Here is a 17,509-nt window from a genome sequence, read left to right on the forward strand (position 1 = left end):
TGTATGGGCATATGCTTTCATTTCTCTTGGGCAAAAGTCTAGAATGTCTGGATCATGTGGCAGGTGTATGTTTAACTTTTTAAGAAATTGCTGGCTGGTCCAATACTAGTGGGTTATCAGAACTTATTAGTGTCACTAAAGTTGGCATAAACCCCCCCACTGCTAAATTGGACTGGCTAAAAAAAAAAAAAAGAAATTGCCTAACTCTTTTCCGAAAGTAGTTGCAGTACGCTACACTCACACCAGCAGTGTATGAGAGTTCTAGTTGCTCCGTATCCTCACCAACACTTGGCATGATCAGTCTTTATAATTTCAGCCGTTCTAATTGGTGTAGAGTAGGATCTCATTGTGGATTTTATTTGCATTTCTCCAATGACTTTGATGTTAGCATCTTTTCATGTGGTTCTTGGCCACCGGGAAATCTTTGGTGAAATGTCTGTTGGACAATCTTTCGCCCATTTTTTTTAATCAGGCTGTTTGTTTTGTTGTTATTGAGTTTTGAGAGTTCTTTACACTGGATATAAATCCTTTATCAGACAAGTGATTCACATATATTTTTCCCAATTTGTGGCTCATCTTTTCATTCTTTTCACAGTGCCTTTCAAAGAACAGTTTTTAATTTTGATGAAGCTTAATGTATCAGTTTTTTGTTTTATGCATCAGGCTTTTTGGGTCTCATCCAAAAAATCTTTGCCTAACCTGAATTCACAAAGATTTTCTCTTGTGTTTTCCTCTGGAAGGTTTGTAGTAAGGCTTGAAGTCAGATCCAACTTTGTTCTTTTTCAAAGTTGCTTTGTCTATTTTAAGAACTTTGCATTTCCATATGAATCTTAGAACCAGCTTTCTACAAAAATGCCTGCTGGGATTTTGACTGGAATTGAGTTGAATCCGTAGGTCAATCTGGGCAGAAATGTCACTTTGACAATATTGAGACTTCCTAGCCACTAACGTGGCATATTGCTCCATTTATTTATGTCTTCTTTAATTCCCCTCAGCAATGTTTTCTAGTTTTCAGTATATATTTCTTCTTTTGTTAAATTTATATCTAAATATTTAATGTTTTTATGTACTCTTGAGAATAATAAAAGTAACCATTTGTGTAAGCTTTTGGTTCCACATTCTACTGTTTCTTTCTGAAGGTATAAGCAAGGATGTACATTCATTTTTATCCCTATGCCCCACACACAAACACACATGAAATTTGACAGAATGCAGCGTTCTGCCCAGCGCCCTTTTGCATGCCAGCATATAGAGACCGTCCTCACTCCCCCGTACAGCTGCATCATCCTGCCCTTTGGGGACGAGCTGTAGTGTGTTGACCAGTCCCGTCGGGCAGGACGTTTGGATGGCCTCCAGTCATTTGCTATTACAGCTGGTGCCATGGTGAATAGCCTTGTGCAGACGTCATTTTATATTTTCCCCTGGAATTTATTGAGTGCCCTTAGTGGGCCAGGCCCTGCATGACCCACAGGAGATTCAGGGACAGATCTGACCCAGCCCAGGAGGAGCGGAAGACCCTGCAGCCCTCTCGCAGCTGGGCCAGGTGTATGGAGATGCCCAGGGAGATGGGGAAGCTGCCTTGGGATGGGGAATGTGGTTTCTCTGGCTTTTTGGAAGCCCAGCAATCAGACTTCCTCCTCTTCTTTGTCCAGACCTGATCTTTGTGGGAAGGAGGGGGAGGAAAAAGACCAGGAGTTTGTGGTCAGAGAGGGTATTTGGGGGTGGGAGAGGTCATGTGTGGAGGCGACTGGGATAGAAGTAAAGGCTGCCAGAGCTCGGGGCTGTGCTGTGGATAGAGACCTCTGTGTGGGCACCGAGGTCTGGGGCGAGAGTGCGGGGAGAAAACCGTATAGGGGTTGGTGACATCAGCATTGCACACTGTGGGGGCCGGGGTCACCACCTAGACCTCCTGTCCAGTCCTTCACCCCTTCACCTCCCAGCCTGTCTCCCTCCTCCAGGCAGGCTTGTGGCCCAAATGTCCCACAGCCAGACTGTGAGTTCAAGTCCTGGACCTGCATCTTGGACAACTAAAATGGAAAGAATGCCATTACCTGCCACACAGGGTTTTAACAGTGACCTGAGATGAGGAACACAAAGTCTAAGCCCCAGGCCTGCTGCAGGTGAGCCCTGGCAGGGAGGGTAGCAGCAGTTATAGCGCTGATTTGCTGTTGTTGCTCCTCCCTCAACACCTCACCTGGGCTAGAGACACAGATGGACTTTTTTTTTTTTTTTTGGAGACAGAGTCTCACTCTGTTGCCCGGGCTAGAGTGCCATGGCATCAGCCTAGCTCACAGCAACCTCAGACTCCTGGGCTCAAGCGATCCTACTGCCTCAGCCTCCTGAGTAGCTGGGACTACAGGCATGCGCCACCATGCCTGGCTAATGTTTCTGTATATATTTTTAGTTGTCCAGCTAATTTCTTTCTATTTTTAGTAGAGACAGAGTCTCGTTCTTGCTCAGGCTAGTCTCGAACTCCTGAGCCCAAATGATCCTCCTGCCTCGGCCTCCCAGAGTGCTAGGATTATAGGTGTGAGCCACCAAGCCCGGCCGGAGATGGACTTTTTTCTCCTTTTGACGGAGGAGGAAGAGTAGTTGAACATTTGAATGTCAAAGTCAGGATCCAGGGGGCAATGAGAATGGTCCTAGGGCTCACTCTCACCCCGCCTCCTACTCGGCTCTGGCGTGTTTGTTTACCTCTGTGCCCCCGGCACACACATACATGCACGTGTACACGTGTGCACACACACGCTAGCACAGCCCTGGGCCAGCGCTTCTCCATAAGGTAGAGGGAATGAGCAAGTGAACAAACAGGCGAGGTTTTCACCCAACTCCCTGGCACTCAGCACTGAGGGCTCAGACAGGCTGGCGGGCAGGGTTGACCAGGCCAAAGCTCCAACTAAAACCCTTGATGGTTGTTTTTGGGATGAATGACCCACCACTTCCAATGACTTGCTCCTAAATGGAGTCTAATTTCATTAAGCCTTGGAAACAGTGACATCACAAGCGCTTGCTGGGTAGCCGCCCACGTATGGCGAACCACAGAGTGATCTGAGATTCGTCTGCAAGAACAGGGGAGAAGTGAGGTCCCAGGCAGCAAAAGTTAAAATAGCAAAGCTGAGACATTCTGCTATGAAAAGAAATTACGGATGAAATCCATTAGTCAGACATTTCCAGCGGCAGTTTCCTTGCTTGGGAGCAGGGGAAGACGTGTGTGTTTATTTTGGGTTGGGTTATGTAGCCGTTCTTTGCTCTGTAAGGCTAGATGTGGCCCATAAAGTGGATTTCTGTTAAGCAGATCCTGTGTTCTCATTGACTTTTAGTACCAACATTGCCGTACATTCTCATGGAATTTGTTCTAAGGTGTGATGAAGCTAGAGGCATGGATTTGTCAACTTTTTTGGTTAAAATAGTGACACTTGTACTTAGTGCACCATTATGATAAGTCACAAAGGCAATTCAGGTGGCCTTTACCTTTTCCCGTGTGTTCCTTTGCCCGGGTTATTCCAAGTGAGCTCTGCCTTCTCAGGCACAGAGGAAAAAGGGAGCAGGAAAGACTGCTTAACTCCAGCTTCCTGGTCTCTGTAGGGGCTGTCCAGGCTGTGGCTGTGGTGTCAGCCAGCAGGAGCAGAAGCCACTGGAAGCCTCTTGGAGACAGCGCAGGATGGATGGGAAAACGAGCTTGCATGTGGAAAGTTTTATTCTGCACACAACAGGGTTTCTCAGTGTCAGCACTGCAAGTATCTGGGGCTGGCAGTTCTTTGTTGTGCGGGGCTGTCCTGTGCCCTGTAGGATGCTTAGCAGCATCTCTGGCCTGTGTCCCCAAGGTGCCAGTAGCACGCCCACCATTTGTGATACACCCAAAAGACAGCATCCCCTAAGGGGCCAAACCTGCCCTGTTTGAGAACCACTGGCATACGACCTTTCCGTGGCACGAGAACTACCAGGGGTTCTCAAGCATTTTATTGGCTTGTTTTTGTTTTTGTTTTAAATACTCTGAGTTTAATTATACCTTGAACTGGGTGAGTCACTCCTCCTCAAGGCTTCCGTTTCTCCACCGTGAAGCACATGGGTTGGACACAGTGATCTTGGGGTAACTTCCAGAGCTGGCTGGGGGCAGGTGCTGAGGGCAGGTGGCCCCGTGGGGTCTTTAGGTTCGAATCCCATCCTAGTAGGGGTAAACCTCTTGCCCAGGAGCTCCAGTTACTACTCCCATTCTCTCAGCTCCTGGCATCCAGGTCAGTCTTTCTTAAACCCAGTTGATTATTATCTTGCTTTAGTTTCAGCCCATTTTGCCTTTTTTTAAAGTGAAAATTCCTAAATATCCACAAAAAGGGAGAGAACCGGGCAGGGGGCCACCGTGTACCCATCACCCAGCTTCACCACCATCCATTTCATCTTATCTCGTTTTTAAGGCCAGCCCGTGGGCCCTGTGCCTGCGCAGAGGCATTCGGTCGACTCGGTTCCCCACGGGCCTGGGCTGCGCAGGGCGGCAGAGAGGAGGGCCGGAGAGGAAAGGCCCAGGACCTGCCCTCGAGCAACTCAGTCTAGAGAAACTCAGTCTATTGGGAGGACAGGGAGAGAGCACTTTTTATTTGGTGACCATGAAGAATCCACCTTTTAGTTTGCTCTGTTTGAGGCGAAGCCATTCCAGTTCTTTAATTTTTCTTCCTAAGAAGTATTTTCCACCCAAATGGGCCTGGTTTGTCCCCACACTTTCGGGAAAAGGAGCAAGAACATAAATTAGGCCTGGATTCAGATCTCTGCCACGGTACTTCATAGGTACGTGAACTTAGCCAAGTCACCAGCCGCTCTGAGCTGCATCTGCAAAATGGAGCAACAATCCCTAACCCAAAATTTGGTTGAGAGAATTAGATGAGAACATTCTGGTCAAAGGCCTAGCATGACTGTAGCGCATAGTAGATTCACACTACAGCATCCCCTTTCCTCCCCCATTCTCTTTACCCTTTCCTCCACATTCTCTTGGTGGTGGGGTGGCCACAACTGGTCACATCATCCAGTGAGGGATTGACTAATGTGAGCCAGAGAGGACGGCTCACTTCCTGGTCTGTCACATGCCTGGGTTCTCACCAGCCTCCCAGTGGCCCATTTTCTCAGTGACATTCGCTGCTGACTCACTCAGCTTGTGGTCAGCTCTGAAACCAGGGTCTTTTTCAGCTCTTTCTTTACCTCGCCACTATTCTCCACTGTGCCGTGGGAATGGAGTCACTATTAGAATACACAGAGTTTAGGTGGCCCTTCGTAAAGGAGCCAAAAGCTTTGCTCAACTGACAGCTTCATAAGGACAGAGGCCGTGTCTGCCTTGGTCGCTTTTATTTACCCAGAATCTGGAACACTACCTGATAGACTAGGTGCTTCGTAAATATCTGTTGAATGAATTAATGAATTTTGAACTGGTCCCTGTCTTCCGGGAGATTCCCTTCTGCTCTGGGGCAGCATCCTTGGAAAAGCAGATGAGCAAAACCATAAGACCTTAATCTAATTTACCAATAAGTGAGCTCTACTTGTGATTCCCACGAGTGTGGGTCAGTGGAAAGACCATGACCTGCGGACTCAGACTTGGGTTTGCATCCCGGCTCTTTTGCTCCCTGGTTTGGTGAGCTTCAGTTTTCTCTCTAGAAAAGTGGGATATCAGTATCTTCTAGGGTTATTGTGAGAAATAAACGCAGATATCTATGTCAAAGTGCCCAGCATGGACTGGAAGCGGTCATGGTTGAGCACCGCCTGCTTTGATTGCCTCCTGCAGTTTGGTCCAAGTCTCGCCTCCCTCTTAGAGCTTTATTCATCAATCAGCCTCCCTCCCTCCCCAGTCCCCACCCTCAACAAAGACGTATTCTTCCTGAAACCCCGCACCCAGCACACGTTTGTCAAACCAGCACCTCGAATTCAAATGCCTACCTGGACCAAGCAGGTGTGAAGAAAGCAGGCTAAGTGGGATTGTGAAGTGGCATCTCCCCATTTAATTTTTTTTTTTTTACATTTCCATTAAATTAGTAATGTCAGACTTGGCCCCCCATATTGCAAAAAATTGTACATAGAGTTCCTGTATGCCCTTTCCCCAAGCTTCCCCAAGTGTTAACATCTTACATAACCGCAATGCCATTATCACAACCAGGAAAGTAGCATTATACAATAGTATTGGCCAATCTACAGCTCTTCCTCAAGTTTCATTAAATGTCCCACTGATGTCCTTTTTCTGACCCTGGATCCCACATGAGATTTAGCTGTCATGCCTCTTTAGTCTCCTTCAGTCTGTGAAAGTCTCGTCCTGTATGACCTTAACACTTTTGACAAGTGACAGCCAGTTGTTTTGTGGAATGCCCTTCAATGTGGACTTGTTTGATGTTTGCTCACGATCAGATTGAAGCTGTGCCTTTTAGGCAGGATCTCCATGAAGCGACATTGTGCCCTCCTCAGTGCAGCATAGTGGGAGGCACGTGACGCTGACGTCTCCTTACTGCTGACGTTCACTTTCTTCACTTGGTGGCGGTGGTGTCTGCTAAGTTTCTCCACCGCAAAGTTATTCTTTCCCTTTCGTAATAAGTGTTTTATGGTGCAAAGGTATGTCAGTATCGTGTACCTCGTCAGACTTTTGATTCATTCATTTCTTTATTTGTGTCTGTGTAGATTCATGTCTTCTGTTTGATCCAAGGGGTTATAATCTGTGACGATCATTACTTATTTTGATACTCACATTGTCCTTTCTGTGGCCAGTGGCAGACCCCTCAGGCTGGCCTCTTGTCCTTTTGACCTCTCACATGTATTCTTGGAACACTTTCTTGGTTTCTGACATAAGAAGACGTGCCAGGCTCATCTTGTATTTTCCCTGCCCAGCCCCCGGAGTCAGCCATTTCTCCCCAGAGCTCTGATTCCTTTGAGTAGAGTGTAGTAATTAGAAGCTAAGGTTTGGGTGCTAGTTGCTCTTATTGCTATTGGCTGCCACTGTTCCTGCACCCTCTCTATGGAAAGAGCTAGGAAATACATGTATATATGATGTGTATGTATGTATATATATTTTTCGGTATTTGCATATATTGAAAATCATGAATGCACGTCCATACCTCTATCTCCACCGTAACACCACATGTTTGAACCTCCCTTCCCCCACAGCGGAAGCATCTGGCCCCCATTGTCCTTAGTATGGGTACATATTCGATCAGCCCCCTGGATGTAATAATCTCCCATCTCTCTCCTCCTCACCCTTATTGGGCTCTGATACTCTACCCCAGGCCACCCCTGCCTCCTCACCCTGAGCTGCCTCTGACTTCCCACCGCACTCCCAGTTTTGAAATGGTGGTTTATATATGTATATATATGTGTGTGTGTGTGTGTGTGTGTATATATATATATATATATATATATTTTTTTTTTTTTTTTTTTGAGACAGAGTCTCACTCTGTTGCCCTGGCTAGAGTGCCGTGGCGTCAGCCTAGCTCACAGCAACCTCCAACTCCTGGGCTCAAGCGATCCTCCTGCCTCAGCCTCCCGAGTAGCTGGGACTACAGACATGCGCCACCATGCCTGGCTAATTTTTTCTATATATCTTTTTAGTTGTCCATATAATTTCTTTCTATTTTTAGTAGAGACGGGGTCTCGCTCTTGCTCAGGCTGGTCTTGAACTCCAGAGCTCAAACAATCCGCCCGCCTCGGCCTCCCAGAGTGCTAGGATTGCAGGCATGAGCCGCTGCACCCGGCCAGGCTCCTATGTTTTTTAAACTATGATGCCCAGTTTCTGCCTATGGGCCCCTGATGGTGACCTGGACGAAAGCTGGGTTGTTAGTCACCTGGATTTTCTTTAGCCCTCAGGGCACTGCTACCAGTTGAGTTTTCAGCTGGAAGGGAACTTTTAGGTCCCCTATGTACTCCTTTAGTTCACATTCAGGGAAACTGAGGCCCAGCAAGGGACAGGGATTTTCTGCAGTTCAAAGGCCAAGTTGGAGCAGAGAGAGGATGAGATCTCTCCTGCTTCTTCCCCCAACCCCCATAACTTGGCTGTCACTTGTTTTTCCAGTTTCCTTTGGAGAGCCCCACGTGTCCTCCACCCTGGCTCAGCCTGGCCCTTCTAAGGCACGAGGTCAACCACAGCCTTCTCCGGCTCCGCAGGGCTTCTCAGCTCAGACGGCCACACGCTGGGCCCAGGCCTCCTCTGCAGTCTTGTCTCTCCTGTCCTGCAAAGTGCTGGCCCAACATTTGAGAATGGGGAGCTTCCATGTAAAATTCTAAGTTTTTGGCTTCTCTTGAAAAATCAGAAGGTCTGGCCCCCTGGCCCACACCTCCGCCTGGCAGGAATCAGCTGAGGCTTAGTGACAGCTACCCACTTATGTGTCTTTTCCCTATCTCTCTCCCCGCCCCTCAGCTCCCAAATTTGCCGACCTGGGACAGCCTCCTACCTTGGGTTGCCCTCCTGGCCCGGTTGGCAGTGGTGAGAGAATCCTCAGCCGTGGCCTGGCAGGCTGGACCCTCTCCTTCAGCCCCTCCCATCTCTCCGGCCTCCTCTCCCTCCATGCCTGGCCCGTGCCCCATGCGGAGGTCAGGGTAGCACCCAGCACCCTAGGTTTGGTCCTGCTCTTGGTCTTTGCTTTTGCTGTTCTCCCTACCTGGGCTGCTCTGTCCCTCCACCCACCTGTCTTCTCACCTTCCTGCTCTGTTCACACTTCACCTCCTGGAGGAAGCTTTGAGGAGGACCCCAGGCCAGGTTAGGTGCCCCTTGTGCCTCCTCCAGCAGCCCCGTGATGGAGCAGCCCTGCATTCTCCTTCCCTTTCTTTCTTTGTCTCCGCTGCTAAACTGCAGGCTCATGGGGCCAAGGGTCGATTTTTGTCTCCATGTCCCTAATGCCTAAAACAGGGCTCAGTGCATAGTAGGTGCTTCCTAGATGTTAGTCAAATTAGCATTATCAATAGTAACAGTAAGTATACAACACTTCCCGGTGCCAGACATCGTTCTAAGTGCTCTACATGCACTCAGTCATTTGAGCCTCACCACTGTGCTGTGAGATAGTTACTGTTGTTGCCCCCATTTTACAGACAAAGGAACTAAGGCACAGAGAGGTTGAGTGACAGGCCCAAGGTCACACAGTGGTGGTCGAGGTTGAGCCCATGCAGTCTGATTCCACAGTTCATGCCCTTATCACTAATATACCCCTTGGTGCTAAAGCGTTGCGCATTTTCTGAGTAAGAGAGGTGAGTAGGTAGGTATGGATAGGTGAGTTGCATGGCCCCCCTCCAGACGCCTCCCCCAGCCCCAGTTTCTAGTGCCCTTAGGGGCCCAAGCACAGGCAACTAGTAGCCGAGCAGGCAGCAGAGAAAGTGGTACCTTTTAACTTGGCAACCCACAGGGATTTTTCTCCCCTGAGGTCTTAGGAAACTGAGCACATTTCATGTGTAATTAGGGTGAGCGCACGGAGTCAAATATCAGCCCTCATTCAAGATTTCCAAGTCGCTGCACTGGGCTTAGTACGGCACACTCCATTTCCCAGTCGCCAGGAGGAGCCACATGCCACATGCCGACCTGTCATCCCTGAGTGCAGGAGCCTCTGGCCTCTGCACCAAGTCAGGTTCCGCCCGAGAGCCTGGGAACAGTGCATGTGCCGAGGGCCCTCTTGACAAAGCTCTGCTGTGTGAGAACCATCTGCTGCGCAGGTTCAAGGGAAGGGAAGGGAGCCAAGTGCATGGGGAGCCTCCTCTTGGTCCTCTCTGCGTCACGTCCTTCACGGACATTTGTCTCCCTTACTCCTGATAGCCTTGCAGGGTCGAGCAGTGGTAGCTCCATTTCTACAGATCAGGAAGCTGAGACTCAGGGAGGTGCAGTCCTTTGCCTGAGGTCGCACAGCAAGGAAGAGGACCAGCCAAGATCTGAACTGATTCCATGGCCTTAACTCTTACATAGCCAGTAGTAAAGCAGGGCCGGAATAAAATCCGTGTCCATCTTGTTCCAAAGCCCCAAATTCTTCCACCACACCCCACGACTTTCCTGAGCTCTGGTGGGATCCCTGGGAAACAAAGCATCTGTGTGCTTCTGGGAGGGAAAGGGAGACGGGAGACGGCGCTGCCACCAGCCGGTGCCAGACTGTGGGCTCCAGGCAGGATTTTCTGTAACCTCAGGCCTCAGAGTTAAGCGGAATTTCCTGAGAAGCAGGCAGCAGGAGCTGGAGGGGGGTGCATGGGGGAGTGGAAACAGGAGGAGGAGGCAGGAAAGGGAAGAGGAGGTGGAGGGGTGACGCAGAGCAGGAACGCGTCCGTCATAGAACTCGAGAAAGGCTGTGCGTTTCCCTGTTTCCTCTAGCGTCAGAGTCAGCCGAGATGCGAGGGTTCAATTTATTCCACAATTTATATCGAGTGCCTACCATGCTCCAGGCCCGTGCTAGGGTTTGGGAACACGGCAGGGGGCAAAACCTAACAAGGAGGTTACATTCTGATGGGGGAGAAGACACCGAGAAGTGTAAACAGATGAGTGGGCAAGGTCATTTGTAATGACCTTGGACAGTAAGTGCTAGGAAGAAGAGAAGACAAGGAGATGTGATCTAAGGTGTTGTGGGGGCAGGGGTCCCATCAGAGGCGGCTCCCGAAAGGCTCCTTGGAGGAGGACCCTGAAAGAGTAGAAGGAGCGGGTTCTGGGAAGAACCGTGGCTTGCTGAAGCACACAGCACCACGGCCTGCGGATGGAGACCCACCCTTCGTGCCCGCCTCACTCCTGTTCCGTTTGCTCTCCGCAGGTTTGACATCTACAGGAAGGTGCCCAAGGACCTTACGCAGCCAACGTACACCGGGGCCATTAGTGAGTAGCTGCCCTCCCGGCTGTCACCCCCAGTCCCATCCCTGTGCCTGCCCTCCCTGCAGAACTTGTGGGCCAGGGAGAAGAGATGGAAAGACAGGAGGGAGGGAAGAAATGCCGAGCATCTTGCCAGGCCATTGATGTATTTCTTCACTTAATCTCTGTCCTTACTGTAACTGTGTAGGCGTCTTCTGCTTCTGGAAGGACACAGAAGAAATGGTCAATAGTAACTGGGCTCAGGGGTGGGAGGAGGACTTACTTTTCTCTTTATACCTTTGAAACAATTTGAGGTGGTTTTTTTTTTTTTTTTTTTTTTTTTTTTTTTTTTTTTTTAAATAGGGTCTTGCTCTGTCGCCCGGGTAGAGTGCAGTGGCTACTTCATAGCTCACTGCAGCCTCGAACTCCTGGGCTCAGGTGATTCTCCTGCCTCAGCCTCCCAAGTAGCTGGGACTATAGACAACGTACCACACACCCGGCTAATTATTTTTTGTAGAGATGGGGTCCTGCTTTTGCTTGGGCTGGTCTCAAACTCCTGGCCTCAAGTGATTCTCCCACCTCTGCCTCCCAAAGTGTTGGGATTACAGGCATGAGCCACCATGCTTGGCCCAGTTTGAGTTTTTGACTTAACCCTGTTTTTGTCCATTTAAAAAAAAAATTACAATCTTACCCAGACTTTTGTTTCTAAAGACAATTCTTCAATAAAAGAAATCCAGGCTCTTTGGAGGAATGGCTGATTCCAGGCTGGGCAGGAAAAGTACAAGATGAGCCTGGAGCACCTAATGTCGCAGGACCCAGGTGCCAACCTGACAGAGGCCCCACAGACCAAAGCTGGGGCCATTTGAGTAATTAAATAAACAACAATATTATTGGTTTAGAACCCAAAGAATTAAGCAAAAAATCTTGAGTCCGTACTGATGTACGTAAATTGGAGGAAGAGACAAACCTTCCTTGCGGAAGAATCCAGGTAACACACAAGTTGGGTGTTCCTCATCTGAAATGCTTGGGACCAGAAGTGTTTCGGAGTTTGCAACATTTGCATTATACTTACCAGTTGAGCTCCTAAATCTGAAAATCCAAAACGCTCCAACGAGCATTTCCTTTGAGCGTCATGGTGGCGCTCAGAAAGTTTCAGATTTTGGAGCATTTCGGATTTCAGATTTCCTGATTTGGGATGTTCAACCTGTATGTAGATGCTCTCCCATCCAGGAGGCAGAGTTTAATTCCCCTTACCTCGAGTGTGGGCTGGACATTGTAACTTATTTCCAAACAACAGAGAACAGAAAGGAAAAATAGTGACCTCACCGTGAGGAGACCTGGGGACGCCGCCCTGACCCGGTGGGGAAAGTCGGCGTCGCCAGTGCTAAGCCGCATGGATATCGTGGACCCCCGGCGTGATGGGAAGGGGCGCCTCGGCTCCGTGGTATCTTCCCAGAAAACCACAGCCCAGTCTAATCGTGAGAAAACATCACAGTCCCAGGGTGGGGACATTCTATGGGATCCTTGCCACTTTTCCAAAGTGGCAAGGCCTTGAAAACCTGAGGAAAGACTGAGGAATTGTCACGGATGAGAGACTAAGGACCCAGGATGACTAAATGCAAAGTGAGATCCTGGATCGGTTCCTGGAGCAGAAACAAGGCATTCGTGGGAAAACGGGTGAAACCCGAATAAAGTCTGTAGCTTAGTTATTGGTCCTGTGCTAGTGTTAATTTCTTCCTTCGGACAAACGTGCCGTGGTAATGTAAGACGTTAACATAAGGAGAAGCTGAGTGAAGGCTGTGTGGGAACTGTTTTTACTACCTTTGCATCTGTTATTATTTTATAATAAAAAGTTTGTTTTAAAAAAACAAACCAAAAAATAAATAAATAAAAATTTAAAAAATAAAAAAACAAACCAAAAGCACCTTGCAAGCAAGGAGATGCTTTAGCCCCATTTTCCAGATAAGAAAATGAGCTCAGAAAGGTGAAGCGACTTGTCTGAAGTTTTATATCTCACAAAAGGTGGAGCCAGGCCTGGGACTCAGGTGGGCCCTCCTGTACCCGTCTGGTCTCCCTAGTGCCTGGTGTGGGAGAGGGACCCTGCCCACTGACCGTCCCAGCCCTGCTGCCTGAGCAGGAACCTGGGGCTGGGCAGTGAGACTGGAGCCCCCTCCTCCGAGGTCAGGCCATTCTCAGTTGAGGGCTGACCTTGACACCACTCCCACACCCTGGCTGGGCCCTCCCAGCCCTCCCTCCAGCTGGGCTTGTGGAAGTCACAGATGCCTTCTTGAGCCCTGGGAACCCAGAGAACAACACGCAGCGGCATGGCAGGATCCCTGTCACGTGGGCTCTCCAGTCAGCCAGAGCTAGGTTCATTCTCCCATTTAGCAGCTGTGTGGCCTTGGGTAAGCCACTTCACCTCTCTGAGCCTCAGTTTCCTGATCTGGGGATTAAATGTGTCCAGGGACATGTCCCATGCAAGGCACGTGCTACGCTCTGTCAGCATGGATGACTCTCCTCTTCTTACCACTATGCAGCTTTGGATGTTGACCCCCAAGGATGGAGTAGTAAGGGGACCACGAGAGGGAAGGGGCTTGTTCAGTTTATGAACCTGGTCCAAAAAGTCAAATGAGGCTTCCTGCCTCCCTTCCTACCACCCACCAACGGCTCAGCTCTCTGTCCTCTTCCCAATCTCTGCAGTCTTTCCCCTGACGGGTATGTTTAACAATCAGATGTGTATCCTTCTAGAACCTTTTGGAAAATACTTAAGCTTTGATATACCTATATCATTGTTTTAAACACAAAAGGGGTCATGCTGTGCACAGTGTTCTTCCCCTGCCTTTTTTCTGTCGCCACATCCTGGGCACCTTTCCTACCAGCGCATAGACGCTGCCGCGCTCTTCTTCCCAGGCGTGTCGTGTTCCGTTATCTGACCACCTGTGGGGTACGTCACCCGCCCCTGGAGGCTGGACGTTCCCCACTCCAGTTTGTTCCCATTACGGACATCCTAGTTCGTATCTTTTTTATATCCTCATATGGTTATTTCTGTAAGTTAACTTTCCTAGAAGAGGAATTACTGGGTCAAAGGGCATGTGTGTTTTAAAATTTAGAAGGTCCTGCCAAATGGCCCTCCAGGGACGTGGTCTGGTAGCAGCGCTGGGATGGCGAATTTCCCTACACAAGAGGAAGGTGTGAGGCGTAGGAAGCCAGCCCTTAGCTACCATTTTGTGAACAAATATTTATTGACCAGGTCATGGGGCCGGGCCCCTTGCCAAGCACCGGGACCAGGTTCATGAATGGACTTCGGTCTCTGTCCTTAAAGGGCCGAGGGGGGTGGGCAGCCCCGGACACGCGCCATCTCATTCTGTTGTCGCAGGTGTGCTGGTAACTGAGGGAAGGGTCAGGGACGCTGGAGACTCACAGATCGGAGTTTGAATTTTGCCTCCTCCACTTATGTGGCCGTGCGACCTGGGGTCTCGGGCTCAGTGCCCCCTTCGCTGGCCGCACCAGGCTTCCTCCCAGCGAGCATTCTCTCGGGGTCGCATTCCTACTGCCCAGCGCCTGAGTCAGAGAGCCTTCGAGTCTTGCCCAAACATGGATTGAAAATCCTTCATCCTGCCTTCAGTATCAAGGGCCTTTCTGGTTGAAATTCTTTTTACCTGCCTTCATGTTTTTTGTCCATTCTTTCATTCATTCATTCAACAAATATTTATCTTGTACTTTCTCTGGGCCAGGCGCTGTGCTAGCCCCTGAGGCCACAGAGGTACCGAGACCTCGTTTCTGTCCTCCCTGCCTCGGGGAGAGGGGAGCGGACACGATGGGGACCTTTGGACCTCTTGGGTCTTGGCTGAACAGACTCAATGCTGATTGTATCCACCTGCCGGGCTGACCAGGCTTCTGCCCAAGCCTTGAAAAAGCACACAGGCTTCAGAAAGAGGCCTTGCCGCCCCATCCCCCCCAGCTCTGGTCTGGCTGGTGTTAGAGCCTTGGGGCATGTCTGCAGGCAGGGGGCTGGGAAGGCAGCTAGAAGACCCCAATGCATCCAGGTCAGCTCCGACCTTCTCCTAACACTCCCTGTTGCGTGCCTGTGCATCATTACTGCACCCAGTGGGCTTGGGGGCCTGCGGGGAGGGCTGCAAGTGATTCTGAAATGTGGATCCTATGTGATCCTGGTCGGAAAAGGTGCAAAATTCCAGAGAAAGGATGTTTCTGCCGACTCAGTGGGATTCTTTTTCGGGAGTTATAATAACTGCAGTTTGTACGTAAGGAGGGGAAGAATGGCAGCCAGGACGTGTGGATTGATAGCTGGTCTCCAGGGATTTGTTCAGCAGCTGGCGGGGGGGGGGGGGGGGGCGGGGGGGGCTCGAATTAATTTCTTTGCTATAAATAAAAATAAAAAAAACCAACCATAGCCTCTGTATTAACTGATGTGAAGCCAGTTCACAGATAGATGCTGAGTAGGCAAAGCACAGCTGGAAGCGTGTGCCTATGATGCTGCAGTTCGTTTAGAGAAAAAGGGTTTGCATACATATATATGCTTATATGTCTGTGGGTGGACACATGAGACTGCAGTAGGGAAGAGGGACTCACAGTACACATTGTTATATGGCTGGATGTTTTTTCTTTTTCTTTTTTTTCTTTTCTTTCTTTTCTTTTTTTTTTTTTTTTGAGACAGAGTCTTGCTCTGTTGCCCAGGCTGGAATGCAATGGTGTCATCATAGCTCACTGCAACCTCAAACTCCTGAGCTCAGGCGATCCTCCTGCCTTAGCCTCTCAAGTAGCTGAGATTACAGGCATGTGCCACCTAATTTTTCCTATTTTTAGTAGAGATGGGGTCTCACTCTTGCTCAGGCTGGTCTTGAACTCCTGAGCTCAAGCAATCCTCCCACCTTGGCCTCCCAGAGTGCTAGGATTATAGGCATGAGCCACTGCACCTGGCCTGAATGTTTTTTCCTATATGTATGTATTACCTATTTTTATAAAAAGTGAAACCCTTCAATGCTGCCCCCATATAACTTTTTCAAAGTTTGAGAACAATTGGAGTGTCCCCATGTCTCAGTGTGAGACCTGGGGCCGTCTGGGCCATCCCAGCCTTCATGTGGAGCCTGAGTTCTTGGGGCTCCTTTTTTAGGGATGCTGGCTCTGGAACACGTGGGTTCCAGTCCTGCCTCCCCGCCCCCACACAGTGGTGCCCGGGCCGGTCTCTCCTTCTCTCTGAGCGCCCCATTCTACACCCTCGACACGGGCTCATGCCACCCACTGGGGCTGGTGGGAGTGTGGGATGACAGGGTGCCTGTTAGTGTACTCACGGTAGAGCACACGGGAGGTGCTCACAAATGCTTGCTCCCTTCCCTCTGCACTTAGGGAATGCATCTTGAACTGTTTGTTTTGAAGAAAAATAGATAGACTGATTGATTTGGGGCTGCTTGTTTTAGCTAGATAAGTAGGTAGATATAGATAAACAGACAGGCTAATAAAAACAGATGAATACCCGGCATTAACATCCACCATCACGGCTCTGCTAGTCTAGTGCCAGCGGCTGAGAATGCAGCAGAATCAGGAAGTGGGACTGGGAACTCTTTTCTTTGCAGGAAACTAAGAGTCAGCCAGTTTTTCAAATCCCCAGACCCTCCCCACATCTCCCTGACGGCAGCCCTGATAATGAGCTAATGCTCCAGTGACTGTTACTGCCAGGCACCATTTCACACTCTGCCCTTGTGTTGTTGAAATTCTCAGAGCAGCCCTATGAGGCAGGTACTAGGATGGCTGTCATTTTATAGATGAGGAAACTGAGGCACAGAGAGGTTAAGTAGCTCACCTAGGGACACACAGCAGGTGAGTGGTGGGGCCCGTGTGACCCTGGAGTGTGAACCCTTGCCCACTAAGCTGCTCTGGGATAAGCTCAGGTGAGGGGTGTTCAGCCCTCATTCTGTACCTAGTAGTGCCTCCCATGTCCCCCCATCCCAGGAGAGGTGCTGGAGCTGTGGAGTTTTGCCTCTTGGGATCTCGGTCTAGCGGGAAAAACATCCACAGATAACCAGTAAAACATGGAAAGTGTCCAGATAGAGGCTGGGAACACACAGCAAAGAGTGACTAGCTCTACCTCTGGGGATGTGGGGAGCTTCCCTTCAGAAGGGACATTTGAGTTGGGCCTGGGAAGATGCGTAGGAGTTCACCAAGCAGAGAGGATGACCATGGAGGAGGAAGGGAGATGGGGAAGATGGTTCCTGACAAAGGAACAGAAATGAAATGCATATTTGGGGAACAGCACATGGCTGGGTGTGGCTGGGTAGTTGTATGTTGGGGGGGGGCATCAGGAGATGGGCTGGTGATCTGAGTCCCCCGGGGTGCTTGTTATGTCCTGTCCCAAGGAGTGACTGCATGGGCCACGAGCTGCAGTGCCTTCGGGGGCCGGGCAGGTGAGAGAGACCGACACGGCCGACTCCGGACTCTGCCCTGCACTCTGCGTGTCAGACACGCTGGACCTTTCCTCACGTCCACAAAGAATTCTGCTCTTGAAGCACCACTCGGCAATCTCCTTTTCCTACTTCTGAGGCCCAGGCACTTGTGGAGGGCACCGCAGAGAGGGGTGATAAACAGCAGCAGGCGCCGCCGCAGCCGTGGGATCAGGGCGGCAGCAGGGAGTGGTGGGGCCTGCGGCAAACGTGGGAACGAGCGCTGGGTGTTCTGGAGAAGCCAGAAACCTGGCCTTTCCTGTGAAATCTGCCGATTGTTCAATGTGGA

General features: G+C 49.9%; 1 protein-coding gene across 1 annotated transcript in view; it reads left to right on the forward strand.

Annotated features, from left to right (window-relative positions):
• ERGIC1 (endoplasmic reticulum-golgi intermediate compartment 1) overlaps nucleotides 1-17,509 on the forward strand; it is a 97,320-nt gene that overhangs the window by 37,283 nt on the left and 42,528 nt on the right. Inside the window, exon 2 of the mRNA XM_069483855.1 lies at nucleotides 10,731-10,792. Within this exon, the coding sequence (XP_069339956.1) occupies nucleotides 10,731-10,792 (62 nt within the window). The remainder of the gene's footprint in view (nucleotides 1-10,730; nucleotides 10,793-17,509) is intronic.

The sequence above is a fragment of the Eulemur rufifrons genome, chromosome 10 (genome assembly GCF_041146395.1).
Source record: "Eulemur rufifrons isolate Redbay chromosome 10, OSU_ERuf_1, whole genome shotgun sequence".
NCBI classification, from domain to species: domain Eukaryota; kingdom Metazoa; phylum Chordata; class Mammalia; order Primates; family Lemuridae; genus Eulemur; species Eulemur rufifrons.